This window comes from Gymnoscopelus braueri, assembly GCF_963280865.1.
Source record: "Gymnoscopelus braueri genome assembly, chromosome: 15".
Lineage (NCBI taxonomy): Eukaryota > Metazoa > Chordata > Actinopteri > Myctophiformes > Myctophidae > Gymnoscopelus > Gymnoscopelus braueri.
Window position 1 is genome coordinate 12,328,057 of NC_137620.1, and position 21,255 is coordinate 12,349,311.

Consider the following 21,255-nt stretch of genomic DNA (forward strand, 5'->3'; position numbering starts at 1 on the left):
TAGTTCATTGTTTACACTGTTCAATAACAGGCTTCCATGTTAGAGGGAAGCAACAAATCAAAAGGCTAATTATTTTATTGAGGCTCATTATTTTGTGAATTTTATGTTCATGGATATCGGCAGGGCAAGGCCAGGCAGTTGTATTTGTATTGCACATTTCAACAACAAGGCAATTCAATGTGCTTTACACAGAACATCAAACAAAGGAAACACAATTTCAAAATGACATTGGGATGCATAAAACAAAATAAGTAAAACGTAATAGATACAGTTAAGGTCATTACACACCAGCGATTATGCGAATATAGGCTACGCAAAATTCGGATGGGGTCCGAATAAATAAAATACGCTTTTTCGCTCCGCAAAATTGATGTCGAAGCTTGCATTGACTTTATAAGGTTTAAAAAAAAACGTATTATTCGCATGAAAAATTCACCCCCGGTGTGTAAGGACCTTTACTGTGCAGAAGAGATATCCTCCTATAATTCTACAAAGCTCTGTCCCCAAAATCTCTTCTGCCCAGTTCTACTCAGTGGCTGGAGCAATTGATTTGTATTTACACATGGCCATTGACCATTAGCATGTGCACGGAACAGCGACGCCTGTTTTTCACTTTCCCCAAATGTCAGCTGTTTTATTAGCGTTTTTATGTAAAAAAGCCCCCGAAGCTATGGGATGAATGATCAAACTGTGCATGCGTCGAATCCATAGACCCACTCAGTTGCTGTCTGCCACAAGCACATACAGAGAACGTGGTGTGTGTGTGTGTGTGTGTGTGTGTGTGTGTGTGTGTGTGTGTGTGTGTGTGTGTGTGTGTGTGTGTGTGTGTGTGTGTGTGTGTGTGTGTGCGTGTGTCTGTGCGTGCGTGCGTGCGTGCGTGCGTGCGTGCGTGCGTATGTTCGCAACGGGGGACAGCTCTGGCTATTGGAACTGTTTTTGAGCCTGTGGCTTGTAGATCTGAATGGATAAAGTGGTTAAAATGATTGTGCTCTGTTAACTAATTTTGCTGGGGACCTCCTGGTACTCCCCCAAGGACCCCTGGGGGTCCCCGGACCCCACATTGAGAACCAATGCTCTAGGCTACAGTACATAGAAGTTTAGGAAAACATAAGACCTAGGCTACACGTACATGGATCTTTTTCTAAACCCACATTTTTGTGTGCGTTTGGGCCTTTCAGCCACACGCAAACGGTGTTTTTGGCCGCTAAAACGGATATTTTTGTAAACGGATAAATAAGTGAAGGTTTTCCAAAACATGCGTTTTCAGGCCTAGGCTACACGTATATGGATCTTTTACTAAACGGATATTTTAGTCCTCCGTTTTTAAAAAGAATCATGGCCACATGACAAAGATTAAAAAAAAATCCCTGTCCACACGTAGACGCAGAAATGCATTGATCAGCTGCAAGTTTCAAATTTATATCAGATTTTATATTTACCTTTATTTTATATATGAGGGGCCAAATACGTATATTTTTAATCACATGTTAAGGCCCAATACTGCAATAGCTGCATTATTTTAATAGCATACGTGAACAGCATACGTGAACATAAACGAAAACAACATTATTAGGGCGCAGCTGCAGTGCAAACAGTAGCCATGGTTCACATGACGCTTGTATACAAGCATCATGGTGCCGAGTCCCTCTCACATGTGCTCACATGTGCATAAACGTTCAGATTTCAAATATAAAGTGCTTACCCCCGAGCCACGGATGTTACAAGGCGATCCGGACCACGATAAGTACCCGTATCTCCCGTATTGTTCAATAAAAAGCATTTTAATCCCATCGCCGGCCATTTTCTTTTTCTTTTCTTTCTTTTTGTAATGTATCAGAGTGCAACACACCTCCCAACCATTAGTGTCGCATGGTTGAAAGCATCGGAGAAAATGGCCAGCGATCGGATTAAAAGGCTTTTTATTGAACAATACGGGAGATACGGGTGCTTATCGTGGTCCGGATCGCCTTGTAACCAGTGATGTGTTCTACCGTGGTACGCTGTATACGCAGTATGGCCTGCAGAATTTTTTCGTCGCCACCGTATACATCCAAAAACGGTTCGAAACGGCGTATCTGATACGTTGATACGCATCTGATACGCTGCACCCAGGAGTGGCTGGGCTGGGGGGCAACAACAAACAAACAAAAGAATGTGGTCTGACTGTCTGACTAGTCTAACTCTGAGGTGAAGCCGTGAAGGCTTATCATGTGTGTGGCTATTGTTCTTGGGGTGATAATTAATGGCTACTGGTGAAGGAATTCACACATTTCGACCTGCCATTCACTTCATTGAACGTAGGTCACTGAATTGAGTACTTCATTAGTATTCAAATTGCGCGTCATAGCACAGCAAAATCTTGAATCTTCAATACAGTTTGTGTCTTCAATGCCAAGTTAATACTATTCTGTAATAGATACAGGAAGGCTCGCTGTTAACACTGCTATAATTATATCTGATAAGCCTAACCAGCATTTGTTTATAACAATGCTTGCACTTCTATGGTAATAAAACAATTAAATAAAATGCATCTAAGGCTAAAAGCAGCTCCGAAGTGGTTGAGTTACAGGGTGATTAACATTAGAAACAGTAGATAATCAGTATAAAGCATATGATAGAGTCATTTTGGTCTCTTATCTGAATTATCATAATGTGTCTAGGGTCCCTTAACCTTAAAATGTCCTATTAATTATGGTCTCATATGGGCCTGTACTTTGTCATGGTAAAAGTACTCTGTACTCTTAGTCTCTGTGTCTACAAGCCAAGGTCAAACGCAAGCAGGCTTTCTCTGCGGCAATCTTGTTTTGGGAACACGGTGTCTGGGTGTTCTCTTCTCTTCTACAGCTGTCTCCTTTAGTGTCACCCAAATCTCCACTGACCAGTGGCAGGTCAGAGCAGTCAGATGTCAAACGTGTTTGACCCAGACATGGGGACGCTGTTGTCCAGAGATAAACTGTCACACAATCATAATCTACCATCATCTACCATCATCAGACGACGACGTAACCATCAGTCTCATCCAATCCGAGAAGTCCACCTTCGAACGGAACCTCATCGATGTCACATCCTATGATGTCATATGTTTATGTTACTGGACAATGTTAAAAGCTCGTGCTTGCTCTGTTACACTACGGAGAGACGCGACCGATGCTGCGGACATCTGTGATATACTGTAACCTTCTAATGTCTCTCTGATCTGAATACAATCAATTGTTTCATTATACCCAATGGCTGCCTGTCTGAGTTTGGTTTTTTCCTTATTGTCTCCGTGCTACAAGTATCTGTACTTTGTGTGGGTCATGAGGTGAAATTAAATTCCAACAATTGGTCCTTATCGAGCTGGATATGTTTGAAATATGGTGTACGTGGGGGAACTGCTATTGTCAGACTCTTCCCCCGGCAGACCATGTTTTAATACGTATCAAACGAACCAGCCTTGGGTGTAACGACTTACCACTTCTATTCAGATGAAGGTTAACTTTGAACAGTATCACAATTTATTTTGTTTTGGACCTGGACGCGATCGCTGGACCTTTGGACTGGACCCTCGACATGTCTCAAATTCCACATGGTCCAGCCATCGGGGTCGGGATCTCTGAACCAACATCAGATTTGATGAGTATATATTTTTATTTTTATTGTACCATGGTCCAGTGATTGGGACCTCCAACTTCTCCCTGTGAACCTTCTGATGAGTATACCTTTTTCTTTATTGTATGTATTATCTTTACCGAACCATGTGTCTCATAATTATCAGCCTGTTTGTAAATGACTGTTTAACAAAGCTCCGCCAGGGAGCCTGTCAAGTAAAAATGTTTTATCACCTTATATTCCTGGGAGGACATTCCTGAATGTCTCATAAATTCTCTTATCTAGTGGTCAATTATTTAGCTCGTTATTCCTTTTTCCGTTTCTAAGTTTCAGAGTGTAGTGCAAACACCCTAATCTATTTTTATCTACTACTCCTCCACGGTTTTCAGACTGTATTTTTCGGTGCGATTTCTTTATGAGGGACGGGTAGGGGATTTGTCCTCTACAAATTATACGTCCAAATTACTCCATTGAGGGACGGGTAGGGAATTTGTCCTCTACAAATTATACGTCCAAATTACTCCATTGTTGTAATCTGTACCGAATAATATCTATATCTTTATTTTATCTGCCTCTCTTTCTCTCACCACCTCCGGCCGGGGTGGTGCGGGGGGGTGAGCGTATATATATTTTTTACCTTTGACCGGTTTTATTTTGACCACTGTAGTTAAATCATCCATCCATTTAATATATTAAACTTTGACAATAACTTTTAAATCCCTTATCCAATATACAGCCTCTCACTTCTCCCGTGTCTTATCTGTTTACATTCTCTTGTTCAGAGCTGGTATCATAACAAGGCTATGCCCACAGAAGAATACAGTCACACTATAATGTTATACTATGAAGGCTTGTTTTAAAAGTTTAAAATATATATATTTTAACACTGTTCTAAATTCATTGAACCATCAGTACAATATATTCTTGCCTTAAAAAATAAATACATTTTAATTTATTTAAAATATTTTGAATTTAATTAAAATAATAAGTAAACCAATCAGGTTAAAATCTTTTTCATTCCAAAATTAGTTTGTTGCTGGAAGATATCTATGTTCGGTATGTTTGTATGTCTGTCTGTGTGTAGTAATGAACGGTTTCTCTCTCTATCTCTCTCTCTCTCTCTCTATGGGTCAGCAAGCTGTCGTACGGTGTGTGTGTCCGGGCGAGCGAGGGAGCTAAGGAGGGAAAGTTTCTCTCTTTATCTTTTTCTCCCTTCTATCTATGTATGAGTGATATGCATGCGTGAATGAATGCGTGTGTCTGTCTCGCTAGTTCTAACCATTTTAGTCCAAATTTCATTAATTCTCCAGTCAGTTAGAACAAAGTCACTCTGATCTCTTAAAACTCAATTTCCCATAATTCCTTCTGGGCTACTTAAACTCCATTTCCCATAATTCCTTCAGCAGGAAGTGTTAGTGGTATGTTAGACACGTTTCCATGGCAACGTCATCCTACTAGCTGTGTGTCTATTGAAGTCCATTTAAAACATAGATCAGTTAAATTAACACACAATAAGATTCAATATGTTCTATATCAATATTGGGAAACATTAACTATAATATTAAGTTTATTATAAAGTCATTTTGATTTATTTTAAAAGTTTTGAAAATATTTTATCATTTTAACTTAAGATTTTTTTGTAAGCTTGTAGATTTGCTAATTTTCAGAAGCGATTTTTCTGTACTTATCTAATTTCAATATACTCTTCAGAACAAAGATGTTTATTCCTTATTTTTCATTGTTATATTTTATTTTTAAAAAGTTTTAATTATAATTTTTTAATTTTAATTTGTTATTATTTTTTTTTCTCATCCCCTTTCTCATCAACAAATCATCTGACACACACTATATTATAGATATATGGGTGTCAAATAGAGGGGAGTTTGATGAATATCTGATTTAAATATTTGATTTAAATGTTTAATTGCTGTGTTTTGTGTTTCTTTTTCATTTTGTGTTTCATTTTAGAACGAGAATGTAAACCACCCCATAAATCCAATTCCTGGACAACTATAAGGTCACATTACCTGCTAATTGTACATACAATTGTACATACAGGGCTAAACTTTAAATTTATATCTGGTTCTAAACCTGTTTTAAACTGTGTTTCATACTACAGTCAAACTGTAGGCTACTGCCATGCCGAACAGTAAATTTGATTTCCATTCTGTCTTACAGATTTCAACTTATGTCTTGGATAGACAGATGTTTGATGCCCATGCCTACATGCAATCAGGAAGTATTTCTTGAGTTTTAAGATGATATCACGTAAGTTTTTTCCCAAAATAAAGTGTAAAGTGATGTACAAATTTACATAGTACAGAAGTGTCCCGTTCCATTTTAAATACTTGTATCTTGATAAAGCACAAGGACTGCAGCTCCACAAGGAGGAAGGTAACTTTTCTATTTCTGAACGTGTACAGAAACAATCAATGACCCGAGACGTAGGTCTCTTGTCAGATTTCAATATGAAAACTTACAGACTGGTGAGTTGTCCCTCCCTACAATCTCTCTGCTGCCATGCCATTAAACTGTGCTAAAATTGTCTGTCTTAGTTAAACCAAACATGTTGAAAAGATTTGCTTGGGACGGTGACATTAGCTGAGATTTTTTTGAATTATAATAAAGTTATTTGCAAAGTTGCAAAGGGAAAACTTGTGGAAACGTGTGGAGTGTCTTGGGAATTCATGAACTATAAACCCTGTTTTGCTTCCTATTTGAATAAATAAATTATACAGTCCTTTTGAAGAAGTATAAATGTGTATGTTATCTAACTAAGCATTTATTTTTGCCCTTAAGTCATTTAAATATTTGCCTGTCTGTGATTTGATTTTGAATAGTGTCACAAGGTGAGACCTGATCAGCTTGACCTTTGACCCTATCCAAATCATGATAAGATGTAGGATTGATAGAGTCATTTTGGTCTCTTATCTGAATTATCATAATGTGTCTAGGGTCCCTTAACCTTAAAATGTCCTATTAATTATGGTCTCATATGGGCCTGTACTTTGTCATGGTAAAAGTACTCTGTACTCTTAGTCTCTGTGTCTACAAGCCAAGGTCAAACGCAAGCAGGCTTTCTCTGCGGCAATCTTGTTTTGGGAACACGGTGTCTGGGTGTTCTCTTCTCTTCTACAGCTGTCTCCTTTAGTGTCACCCAAATCTCCACTGACCAGTGGCAGGTCAGAGCAGTCAGATGTCAAACGTGTTTGACCCAGACATGGGGACGCTGTTGTCCAGAGATAAACTGTCACACAATCATAATCTACCATCATCTACCATCATCAGACGACGACGTAACCATCAGTCTCATCCAATCCGAGAAGTCCACCTTCGAACGGAACCTCATCGATGTCACATCCTATGATGTCATATGTTTATGTTACTGGACAATGTTAAAAGCTCGTGCTTGCTCTGTTACACTACGGAGAGACGCGACCGATGCTGCGGACATCTGTGATATACTGTAACCTTCTAATGTCTCTCTGATCTGAATACAATCAATTGTTTCATTATACCCAATGGCTGCCTGTCTGAGTTTGGTTTTTTCCTTATTGTCTCCGTGCTACAAGTATCTGTACTTTGTGTGGGTCATGAGGTGAAATTAAATTCCAACAGCATATTGTAAGTGTATCAGTGTTACTGTGAAACTGGGCCTGAGTGGGCCTGGCCGAGTTTGCGGGGCAGAAACGCGCACGGAGCGCGCGCAATTTTTTTACATTAATGAATTATACGCGTGTGCGTGCCGTGCGTGTGGGAGGAACTAGGGGGGGAATTGTTATAGTATACCCTCCAAAAAAATCTAGAACACACCACTGCTTGTAACGTCCGTGGCTCGATCAGGGTAAGCACTTTATATTTGAAATCTGAACGTTTATGTACATGTGAGAGTTGGCAATGTAAAAAAATCAAACACCACTATAAAGCAGGGACTTTAAGCACCATGACTGTCATGGTATGACAGTTTCAGGGCTACGCAAACAGATGAGTTTTCCTTCATCAATTCATTACATCGTCCCAAAACTCTCCGCCCCACGCACCTTTTGAGCGGGCCACCCGCGGCCGCTCCATGGTCGCTGGATTTTGACCCGGGGCGATTGTGTTTTAGGACGACACAGACCCCACATTCAACCCGTGTGCGCGCTGTGTGCGCTACTCGGCGCAGAGAAAGAGGGTTTTCGTCACACAGTGAATGAGCTACTTCTCCCACCACTGTCTTATTATTAATTATGACATTATTTTGCCATAAATGAGCGTGCCTTGTTTCATAGACTGTAAGTGTTGCTCTCTCTCTCTCTTCGTTTATTATTATAATGACGATGAGCGGTCTGGTGTTTATGTATTATTATATTATTTATTATTATAATGACCATGTGCGAATGCGCGATGACGTCATCGTTTCTCAAAATCTCCGGATTACATGTCCACACAGATCCACACAGTACTTGTACTGTTAATTCACACAACTATTTTTAGGACTAAAATATCCGTTTAGTAAAAGATCCATATACGTGTAGTAGCCTAAGTGTTATGACACTGTCTATGCTTTGATTACTTGTTCTTGTTTGAGAAATGCTGCTCATGCTGTGTATAATTACACATGATTGATCCTGTTGCTTTATACATCTGCACATGGTCACTTTGCACAATGTCATTTGGGTGAACATGCTTTTGATCTGAAAAGGACCGCACACGGTAATATTTGTATATATTATTTTTCACTATTGTCATTCTATTCAATTTTGTATTTACTTGCTTTAATATATTTTCGTTATATGTACTGTACGTATGTAGCACAATCTGCAGGATAAGTCCCAACAACATTTCACTGCTTGTACCTGTATAAGTCAGTGACAAATGAAAAATAAAATAAAATCTTGAATTAACATATCAATCTCTCTTCCCAGGTGAGACTCAGGTGGTCGTTCCACATCAGCCAATAGTGGCAGTACTTGGTGATGACATCATTCTGCCAAGTCACCTGAATCCAAGCATTAGTGCTGTTGCAGTGACCCTGGAGTGGAAAAGACCAGACCTCAAACCTGCGTTTGTTTACGCACGACAGGGAAGGCGAGAATCTCTTAATTTTAAAAACCCAGCCTTCACTGGAAGAACATCTCTGTTCTTAGAGGAACTGCAGAACGGCAACATTTCCCTGAAACTGTCCAACGTGAAGATCTCAGATGAAGGGACTTACAGCTGCTTCCTTCCTTCAATGAAGAGAGAGGCTTTTGTTAAGCTGGTTGTTGGTAAATATGATCATATTCTGATTCTGATGGTTTTCCTCTTTTCACAGGATAACTGTCTAGAACAGCATTTGTCTGTATGACCCCACAAGTTCAACTACTGACCATTGACCAATCAGGGCTCACGCCGTTAAATGAAAGACATCACAAAACAGTGAACCAGGCAGTGTCTGCACTGCCTGGTGTAACTCATAGTAGAGAACAGACTTTATTTGAGCAAGTACAACAAGAGTCACTGTGAACCGGAGTCAAATTTCATACATGTAGAGCATGTTTGGTCAATAGAACCTGATTCTGATGACCTTCAAGCTAACCTTGACCCAATTGTTTTATCACTATTTTCACCAAAGCACTATCATCTGTTACATTGATGTGTTATATGATATATGATACTTTATTGGATTGCTATACATTTGTCCAACAAACTATGACTGCTTCAGTTCCGGTGTTTGAAACCAAGGTTTTTTTTTCATTACTATTGTAGGTGCTGCCTCCTTCCCTGTCATCATCTTAGTGGGGATCAACAGTGATGGAGTGGTTTTAGGGTGTGAGTCTAAAGGCTGGTATCCACAACCTGAGGTGTCTTGGCTGGACAGTGAAGGAAAGCTCCTTCCTGCTGAACCCTCAGAGACAGTCAGAGGTACTGATGGTCTCTATGCAGTCAGAAGCAACGTTACTGTGAAGAAGACTGACAACAACACCTTCACCTGTAGACTTCAACAACACAACATCAACCAGACCAGAGACACACACTTTCATGTTCCTGGTAAACATGTTTGCTAATAATATCCTCATACACACTTTGAAGGTTTTAAACAACTGAGTTTTAGTAGTTTTATATGAATAACAGCTGTTGTGTCTTTTATCATTTGCAGGAGATTTCTTCATGGGTCAGACTCAGTGCAGTTCCTGTGTTGTTTATATCATCATAGCTGTTGTCTTCGTGTGTTGCTGTCTGGTAGCAGTTGGCTTTGTTTTATGGAGATGTAACAACACCGGTAAGACACAAAATCACCTCTTAAAGGTATCATGACATTCATTTTCACTTTTTTTATTTTCAATGTTTTATTTGGGGTTTTATGACCTCAATTACACCCAAAAAAACTGAACTTAGAACATTCAGTGGATTTTCTGTGGTCTGGGGTTTTCTGAATAATTAGGCTGAAAAGTAATCTGAGCTTGGCCCTTCGACAGTGAGGTCACAGTCGATTAATCCCGCCCACTCTCCTCCTCGCCCCTCCCCTCCCCTATCCTTTCCTTTGGGGGGGGGGCGGAGCAGAGGCGATGATTGACAGGCAAAATCCCTCACCAGCGACACCCGCAGGCAAAGATTTATTTTTTCATTGCAGTTGAAAAGGCTTTAGAAATGTGAGAGAAAAACACCTGCCATTGATCACTGGAATGGAATTTTCACTTAAAACTTTTTGTACACTTTTGAAGGACCAGGACAAAGACTTTGAATGTGGTGTAAAAGTGAATGTCATGATACCTTTAAAGCTTTTTCATATAAACTTCAAATTATTCCTTGATGATAATATTATTACATTAATACTTTTAAATAATTTGTTTTAATTATGATCCTATATAAACAAAACCTAAACCTTTTTTGGGGCGGTGTAGCCGCCCCTATAAGTGGGGTTGGGACACCTCATTAGCTGTATTGTGATTGGCTCATTAGTACACCCCTAGCTGTACTGTGATTGGCTGACTCTATTGGCTGACTCTATTCAGCACTGTGATTGGCTAGCGAGACACATGATGACATTAATAACCTATAAATAGGATTATGCACTTCAAAAAATCCATATTTTTTTGAAGTGAGCTTCCATCACTATGATGACCACTGTGATGACCACACCGCCCACTTCACACTGGGTGTGATTTTTTTTTAAATATGTATATGTGTATGCGTTTTCGGTAACACTTGCTATTCATCCCTTGCCAAAGATCAACAACTGACAGAAAAAGATCAACAACCGAAGGAAAGTAATAAACTTCTGACAGAAAAAGATCAACAACAACTGGAGGTAAGTAATACACATCACATGGATGCACCTGGGACGTATCATCAGTGTTGTAGCCTGGGGTCATCGGGTGTTTCGGGTCTCGCAACAACATACACCCTCGCCCAGGTGACCCAGCCGGGGTTGATCAATATATATACTGTATGTATACATATATGTATATATATATATATATATATATACATATATATATATATATATATATTAGGGCCGGGACTTTATCGCGTTAATTTCTATCAATTAATTACAGAAAAATTATCGCGTTTAAAAAATTAACGCATTTTAATCGCACTTATATTTTGCCCCGCGGAACGTTTCTCACGGGACGAGTTTCAGGCGGACCGATCATCCCGGTGCACCAACCAACGTGCATGGGTCTCAGACGCGAACAGCCTTCTTCCATGCAGTTGGGGGAAGCCTCGCCGAGGCTTCCCCTATTGGGCGGGCGACTTCTTTCCTCTACATTAGAAGAGTTAGGACGTCACATTGTAATACAGCCCGAATACCTAATCCCAGTAGGCTACCGGCCACAGTGGTGCACCTCGATAATCATTGGACCACCGATCCTCTACGTCTGGGTTCGACTCCCGCTTGGGATAGTACTTTTTCAAACAACTGCGGACTACTTTCTTTCGCCGATAAAGTATAGTTTTGGACCATGACGGAGGCGCGCCGACTCAGCAGACCTTGAGGCCGAGGAGTCGCGTCCGAGCGCCTCCAGGCGCGAGTGCCCGCGACGACCGGCCGATGGTCTGCCAGTCGACTAAGCGCCGTCCGAGTTATGTACCGATAGGCACAGAATCGTAAATGATGTTGTGGGGACTGCGTTTGCCCCAACTGCCCCACCCCCTTGTGCCTTCAACTGCATGGAAGAAGGCCGTTCGCGTCTTACATTTTGTTTTCTTTCTTTAACTTGAACTTGTACTGTTAATTCATTTTATTTATACGTTAATTTGGACGGGACAGCGCATATTAATGAACACCACACATAAAATGGCGTGTCAATACACCGGATTTAGCAAGAATGATAATTTCTGTAACTGTAAAATCACACATGACTGATGATTAGTATAAATTCTGAATGAATACATAAATGGTTGGGTTCATTCCTGATTGTTCACTTACAATATAACATAACAGTCCAACAGTAAATTGGTTAGTATTTAAAACTCACTTTAGAAAAAAAGTTGGTGCTGTGCCCTTGGAATGATTTTGAAGTTGGCTTAGTATATAATGAATAATTATATGCATTTTTGGCAAGGAACAGTCCTAAATATTGACTGTGAGAAATGTTCAGTTACATAACCAGGTTTGTTTTTCAAAATAACCAAGGATGTACCTCCACTAACCAATTAAACTGTAAAAGAATGCTGTGTTCTACAAAAAACTAAAATTATCAAATCTACAAGCTCACAACACATCACATCACAACGTGTTAATTGTGAGCTTTTAGATCCGCTATTTGTCACACGACCAGTGGTGTAAAGTAACTAAATACTATACTCAAGTACTGTACTTAAGTACAATTTTGAGGTATGTTTTACTTTACTGGAGTATTTCCAATTTTCAATAGTTTTGCTTCTACTTCATTACATCTCAGAGGCAAATATTGTACTTTTTACTCCACTGCAATTATTTGAAAACTTTAGTCACTAGTTACTTTGTAAAACATACATTAACCACTTCAGACCTATACTTCGGCTATTTGAAAATAGCCGATCTACAAGCTCACAACACGTCGCTTTACGGCGTGTTGTGAACTATTTTCAAAGGATTTTATACATTTGGAAACTTGTGAAATGGTACATTTTGCGTATTGAGTACTTTTATTTGTAACAGAGTATTTCTACATTGTGGCATTGCTACTTTTGCTTTACAAAATGTGAGTACTTCTTCCACCACTGCATACGACAAAGTATATATGGCTTAAGCGATTATTTAGAATTCATCCGCTGGTCTCGATGGTGTCGATTGCTGAAAACAACAGATTTCCGGCCAAGCAACACCATTGTGAGTAGGCGATACATTTGCCTTGAGACACAGTATAAACCCTCAGCCAGTATGAGTGCTACAGTAGGTGCCCACTTGCTCACATCACCATATACTCTATTGTTGAAGCTATACAGTAAGCTGGTCACAGCTTCCCATTTAGAAAGCCTGTTCCATATTAGTCATGTTCAAACTCATTTAGCTTTTCCTCTTTCATTCCCTACATTCTCCTAATGGTGCGTTCACACGGGCAGATTAAAAGATACAAAGATACAAAAATACACCGCATCTTTGTCGCTGTGTTGCTTTGTATCTGTGTTGATCAACGCGGTCGCTGACGTCATCAAACGTGCGGACATTGGAGCTACAGTTGTAGCTTTGTATCTTTGTATCTGGAAGTTGAACCCAGCTCAACTTGAATTTGTATCTTTGTATCTTTGTATCTTTGTATCTTTGTATCTTTGTCGCTAGAGCTACAGCTACAAACGTCGAATGTATCTTTGTATCTTCATGTCGCTGGTTTCCACTGAAAATGAATGGTAGCATGTATCTTTTAATCTGCCCGTGTGAACGCACCATTAATCTGTCTTTCCTTTGGACTCTATCCCGCTATCTCTCTCTTTGCTCCCCTCCCTCTCTCCCTCCCTCCCATTACTCCTCCCCAGATGTCTCAGTCTTTGATGCAGGGAGTGAGGTCTAACTGACACCAGTGTGGAACTCTTGGATCGCTTCCCTCCACTCCCTCCTATCCAGCATCAGGGTCTGGAGCTCTGCAGTGTTGCTAGCTCCGCTGTCGTCCCGCAATGTGTCTGCAGGCGGTGCGCCTCTTTCCCCTCATCCTGATCAATCCCATAATTCTATGCATCAGAGCTTGCATGATTGTGTCTCCTCTCCCCACCCTGGCAACCAATCGGGGGCAGCACTTGCATCACACCAGAGGAAGCTCCTCTGATCTTGTTCCCCCTAAATTCGGCACAAACATGGGGAAGAATGCATTCTACCATTCTGCCACCAAAATGTGGAACGCCCTACCAACAGCCATATTCAAAACTGACCTAAAAAAACAGCTGTCCGCAAATTGCACTTGGACTTAGTTAATTATATCCCCCACTAGCTTGCCTCCATATAGAGTCAGACAACCGAAACCCATCGGCACACCCCCCCCCCCCCTTTATGTAAATATACCTTGTGTTAAACTTCACATTGTTGCTTTTGGTGCTGTTCATGATTATGTTGATGAATAAATAAATACATAAGTGATTAAATTAATTAATTAAACTGTACATACAATATGCGTATTACTCCTGTCTTCCACTAGATAATAATGTTATGGAAAAAGTCTTCAATCTGAACTCACTGAACTTCCTTTCTGAAAGTGGGTTGAGCATTTCCTCTCTTTTTGTTTTGGTGTTATATAAAAACATGTAACTTCACTTCATGACATTCACACACACAACAATAATGATGATTACAAAAATAACTGCAGGAAAAAGTACATGTGGGCAAAGCACAAAGAAAAAAATTGTGACTTTGAGAAAATTATGATGATTATAATGATCTTAACGTACAATAATATATTTGGTCAGGTCTATCATATATCTCTGCTGTCCGGCAGGAACCAGCTAACTCAAAACAGCTGAATGGACCTCCAAGCTCAAAATGAGGTTGGAGGTCAAAAGGGGGTGTAGCCTGGAGTCAGCTAAACCAGCAAACTCCGGTGGACTTTGCTGGTTTAGCAGAAAAATTGAGGATCCAATGGAGTTAGCTGGTTCTGTCAGAAGCGCTTAATGCTTTTCATTGGTTCAATATTGGTTCAACACACAGACGTAAAGGGTGTTCAATGGCCCTGATTTATGGAAAAAATGCAAAAGCGTCAAAATGGAGTTAGCTGGTTTCTGCCGGACAGCAACCATATACTACATGGTTGTTTACAGTCAGATTTGAACTCATGACCTTTGACCTGCACATCGTATGCAGTAGGTGCATAACGTTTATAGCACTTCAGTGCGTGGGTACAGATACCTAGATAGATACAGTGACAGATTAAGTAAATTAAGTTAGATGGAACTGATAATAGCATGCTTGCAGTAAGTCTTTATGAATCACTGTACTTCCTAAATTGCCTGTAACAGCAAAGTAACTTCAGTTGTTTATGTTCACACACACACACACACACACACACACACACACACACACACACACACACACACACACACACACACACACACACACACACACACACACACACACACACAGAGGTTGTGTGACAGAGGTTAGGTTACACACATGCACAGGCATCAATACTGTGTGCGTATGTGAAACAGACAGGTGGGTTTCCTCACTAAACCAGAAGGAGTTTTTCTGACAAGGTGCTGTTAATGTTGAACAGAGATAGACAGACAGACAGACAGCACAGACAAACAGACAGCACAGACATGGATTTCATATCCCTATTCAACTTATTATGTAAGTTGTGTGCGTGCGCAATGTATGTATGTATGTGTGCATATGTGCGTGCATGCGTATGTGTGTGTGTGTGTGTGTGTGTGTTTGTTTGTTTGTGTGTGTGTCTGTGTCTGTGCGTGTGTGCATGCGTGAGTGCGTACGTGCATGCGTGTGTGTGTGTGTGTGTACAAGTTAATGATTTTGCATTTAATTGTATATTATGTATCGTCATCTGAAACTTGATTGCTTTCAATAGTGCTGGAATGACTGTCATGGTTTAAATGTTTGTGCGTGCGTGCGTGCGTGCGTGCGTGCGTGCGTGCGTGCGTGCGTTTACCTACTGTATGATCCTAAATATTTCTATGCATTTGATATATTACCTCATGTTTGCCTTGCTTACTGTAAGTCGCTCTGGATTAAGAGCGTCTGCTAAATTCCTCAATTGTAAATTGTATAGGACAAGTATGGCCTGATTATCAGACTGAAGAGTGAAGCTTGTCCAGTCAGTGGAGTGGGCGGGGTCTATGGTCTGGAGCCAGGCTAGGACAAGTACTCACGCCAAGCAGGAAACACTCGCTAAATTAAACCTAAATGTGAAAGGATTTTATATTAGTCACAGCCAGGTTTTACTCACTTTGTAGGCTGACACTACAGTACAGAAGGATTGTTATGGGTTCATATATCCTGTCACATCCCACCACTGCTAGAAGGTTTCGGTATCCGTTGACCTGAGAACAGGTACATTCATGTCGCTGAATCTCCTTTCACACTCTGACTGACTGTCAGAGTGCACACCATACTGCATTTAACTCCCTGTGTCCTTATTTCTCTCTCTCTCTCTCTCTCTCTCTCTCTCTCTCTCTCTCTCTCTCTCTCTCTCTCTCTCTCTCTCTAGGTTCATCTGCTTCATCTATTCTGACTGTCAGTCCCAGCAGGTCTCAGTTCTTTCATTATGAGCCCATCAGTTTCTACTGTGAGACACCACAAGGAGACTCTACTTGGTGGACAGTGATGAGGAATGCAAATGGAAATGCTGAAAAATGTCATCACTGGGGGATACCAGATGAGTCTTCTTGCAAAGTCTCTGGTGCATTCAAATCAGACAGTGGAGTGTATTGGTGTGAGTCTGAACAGAGAACCAGCAGTAATACTGTAAAGATCACTGTGACTGGTAAGTTCATATTATAATTAAATAATCTACTGTATTTTAATAATTTCTATTTGACCTAATAGTTCATAGTGTTATCAGATTGTTTGTGGCAATGCATTGTGGGAAATGCTATATGATATTTTGATATACATAATTATGAATTAAATGATTTAACACATCAAATGATATGATTCTTTCCAGAAGGTGCTGTGATCCTGGACAGCCCTGTACGTCCTGTGTTGGAGGGAAATAATGTGACTCTGCGCTGCCGGTACCGTCATCAAACACTACCAAAGAGTTCTTCAAACCTCCCAGCTGATTTCATCAAAGATGGATCCCTCATCAGGACCGAGTCTACAGGACAGATGACCATCCACAGTGTTTACAAGTCTGATGAAGGATTCTACAAGTGTTACATGACAGGCCTTGGAGAGTCACCAGAGAGCTGGATGGATGTGAGAGGTGAGTCATACAGTTACACATGAACAAACTTGTTATTAAATAGTTAATTAATTAATTAACAAACTAGCTTATTTATTGATTTATTGTAAAATTCAGAGAATGGATTTTCTCTCATCCCTCCAGGCAACCAATCGGAACATCCCTCCTCCACTGGCGCCACCCCTCCCATTCCTCTCCACTTTGTGATTCGCTCCTCTGTCTGCTTCCTGGTTGTGTTTGTCCTGGTGCTGGTCAGCGTGTTCTACAACAGAAAATACAAAGGTCTGAAACAAAAGAAAATGAACCAGCAAGCAAGTTCAGGCAGACATCTCTCTGAGTGATGTGGTGTGTGAATTTATTGACATAGTCATGTTACGAGCTATTTAAATGTTAACAATTATTTTGGCATACGACAAATATAAAAAATTGCAGATGTACAAGCTCAAAACGTGTACTGTCAGACACAGTACATTCCTTACTCTGTTCCTGTACTCTGTTACCCTTAAATGCTGTGCTTAACTGATATTCGGGATCAATACAGGTATTTATCTATCTATGTGCTTGTAGATCTGATCTTTTTCCTATTTTGTAAAATGATGGGGGGGGGGGGTCCATCCAGATTGTACGCTACAGGTTCAAGTACACAAATAGATGAACTTTTAGCTGTTTTCAAATATGCTTTGTATGGTCCTGTTAATGTGAACCAGTGAATCAGCAATATATAGATTTTTTTAAAGATGCATCATTATCAGTCCTCATGCGGGGATTATTAACTCATTCACTGCCACAATTATTGCTGGCCGCGTTTGCCCACTGCCAGAGATTTTTCATTGAAAAAAAAAAAGTACTCAGGAGGAGTACAGAATTTTTAAGTTTTAAGTTAACAAGGAAGTGGATGGGAGTGTAGATCTTTAAACAATCATATCTCCTTGGTCTTTGGGTCAAATTTGAAAAAAAAAAAAAAGAAAAAAATTGAAAAAATTAAAATTACGTTTTTTACGTCAGTGGCAGGATTGGTAAACGGGACAAATTACGTTTTTTACGTCAGTGGCAGTGAATGATAGGCTATAGGCAATTTTAAATCTGACAGTGGTTATTTGCAGATTCAATTATTTGTACGTTTGTTCTTGAGAAAAGACCCTATTATCATTCTCTGCTCTCATGTTGGCTGTCTGTGTTATGAATGCATCTTATATATATCATTAATAAAATGTTTTCATAAACCTGTGGTGCATTTATATAGCGTTTTTATCCAAAGCGCTTTACATTGATCGTGCCATTAACCCGTTCATACACCGATGGCGTAGGAAACCATGCAAGGCAACAACCTGCTCATCGGGAGCAATTAGGGGTTCAGCGTCTTGCTCAAGGACACTTCGACACTAACTCTAGGGGAGCGCCCCAGCCCGGGATCGAACTGGGAACCTTACGGTTTTCCAGTTCACTCTACCCGGCCACTCTACCCCTGAGCCACTGCCGCCCCGTGTGAGTTGTCTCAGATAAAATATCTATCAGATAGTGTTTGATAAATCTCTTTCGTCCCTCTCTTCTTCTTCCCCCCATCATTCATGATTGGGGTTTGACTGGGTGTAAATTGTAATGATTCCCTCTCTCCGCTCTTCTATAGAGCTCCATATGCCCAGTGATGGAAAGTAACTAATTACATTTAATTTTGAGGCACTTTTACTTTACTGGAATATTTCCAATTTTCAATAGTTTTACTTACTACTCCACTACATCTCAGAGAAAAATATGGTACTTTTTACTCCACTATAATTATTTGAAAACTTTAGTTGCTACACTGTAGGTACTTTGTAGATTTGAATTGTTGTTACAAAACATACATTAACCACTTCAGCCCTATTTAAACTTTGGCTATTTAAAAAAATAGCCGATCTACAAGCTCACAACGTGTCGCCCTATTTAAACTTTGGCTATTTAAAAAAATTGCCGATCTACAAGCTCACAACGTGTCGCGATGCGACGTGTTATGAGCTTATAGATCTGCCATTAAAAATATATATATATATTATATACATAATGATACCTTGTGAAACGGGACATTCTGCATAATGACTACTTTTACTTTTGGTACTTTAAGTATATTTTGATTTCAATACTTTTGTACTTTTACTCAAGTAAATTTTGATTACGGTACTTTTACTTGTTGTAACAGAGTATATCTACAATGCAGTATTGATACTTTTACTTAAGTAAAAAAAAAAGTACTTTTTCCTCCACTGCATATGCCTAGAGGGGAGCTTCTTCCTCTAGATCAGTGCTTCCCAACCTTTTTCCTTGGAGCCCCCCTTATTGCATCTGACACAAGCTGAGACACCTGAACACACAAACACAAACACACACACACACACACACACACACACACACACACACACACACACACACACACACACACACACACACACACACACACACACGCGCGCGGCGCGCGCGCACACGCGCATGCCCATGCACACAGACAACCTATATACTAATGATAATCGTACGACGAATTGTAAAAAATAGCAAATCTGCAAGCTGATCTACAATAGCAGATCTACAATAGCAGATCTTCACGCTCACAACACGTCGCGATGTGACGCGTTGCGACTCTCTTTTAGCTATTAGTGAAGCTTTTTGACTATTTTTGAAAATACAATGACCCCAAAATGTAAGTTATGAATTTGTGCAATATATATTGACATTTTTGAAGTACCTCCAAAGAGACACGGCCTCAAGGCCCCCATAGGATTTTTGGGGCCACCCCAAGGGGGGCCCGAACCCCAGGTTGGCAAACATGCTCTAGATAACAATATTATGAAGAAGTCTTTAATCTGAACTCACTGCCCTTCCTTTCTGAAAGTGGGTGAAGCATTTACTCCCTTTCTTTTTTTTCTCTTTTATATCAAAAGCACCAAAGAAAGAATAAATGAACTTCATCCAACTGTCTGTGGAGGTGAAATGTCTGATAGTTGTCTTTCATCGACAGACACTGCATTCAGAACACAGAGAACACTTCCTGTTCAGAGATGGAGAGACAGATACAGAATGAGAAAGAGAGATAAAATATGATGGCGATAGACAGATACAGATAAAGAACGAGATAGACACATACAGATACAGATGGAGATAGATTGTTGTAAATGAAGTTAGGTAAAACTGACAACAGTACTTCATATTATTGCCTCAGACGCCAAAGTGATTTCAGTTGTTTATTTTCTAATTCATATTTTAATTGTTATTAGTTTGGGGATGGCTCTCACTCACATGCACGCACACACACAAACACACACACACACACACACACACACACACACACACACACACACACACACACACACACACACACACACACACACACACACACACACACACACACACACACACACACACACACACACACACACACACACACGCACAGTAGTTAATCAATGGGGTTTCAGTAGAAGATTTTCCACCTACACACACACACACACACGCACACGCACACGCACACGCACACGCACACGCACACACGCAGACACGCAGACACGCACACACACGCACACACACGCACACACACACACACACACACACACACACACACACACACACACACACACACACACAGAGAGAGGTTACCCACATGCACAGACATCTATGCTGTGTGTGTATGCGAGACAGACGGGTGGGTTTCCTCACTACACCAGAAGGAGGAGTTTCTCTGACAAAGTGCTGTTAATGTTGAACAGACAGATAGACGGACAGACTGACAGACAGACAGACAGACATGGATTTCATATCACTATACACCTTATTATGTAAGTTATGTGCGTGCGTGTATGTGCGTGTATGTGCGTGTGTGTGCGTGTGTGTGCGTGTGTGTGTGTGTGTGTGTGTGTGTGTGTGTGTGTGTGTGTGTGTGTGTGTGTGTGTGTGTGTGTGTGTGTGTGTGTGTGTGTGTGTATGAGTGTGTGTATGAGTGCATTCGTGCATGCGTGTGTGTGTGTGTGTGTGTGTGTGTGTGTGTGTGTGTGTGTGTGTGTGTTTATGATTGTGTATTTGGGTCGCAAGTCAAATTTCAGTGTGATCTCATAATAAAGTAATATTGTATCGTATTTAGTTGTATATGATGTATGTTAATCCAAAACTTTAATGCTTACAATAGTGCTGGAATGGGTGTCATGATTTAAACACTGTATGTTTGTGTGTGTGACATGTGTACATGTACAGTAAAAACCTGTGGGAATGGACAGTAAGGGATGTTTGTTTTATGATGACAGACGATAGCAAACATCATTGTGTTGTTTCTCCTACTAGTGTTGAATTCATTCATCCAAACATCTAAAGGTGCTTCTCTCAGCAGTAAGTTTATACGCTTCATTTATTC

The 21,255-nt window shown here is 40.3% G+C and overlaps 1 protein-coding gene across 1 annotated transcript; it reads left to right on the top strand.

Moving 5' to 3' along the window:
- Positions 1-15,214: 15,214 nt before the first annotated feature.
- On the top strand, positions 15,215-17,291 carry LOC308102004 (high affinity immunoglobulin gamma Fc receptor I-like). The gene is made up of 4 exons (XM_080451581.1): positions 15,215-15,316; positions 16,191-16,466; positions 16,647-16,907; positions 17,031-17,291. The coding sequence occupies exons 1-4, from the start codon at positions 15,229-15,231 to the stop codon at positions 17,225-17,227; spliced, it is 822 nt and encodes a 273-aa protein (XP_080307707.1). The 5' UTR covers positions 15,215-15,228; the 3' UTR covers positions 17,228-17,291.
- Positions 17,292-21,255: the final 3,964 nt, after the last annotated feature.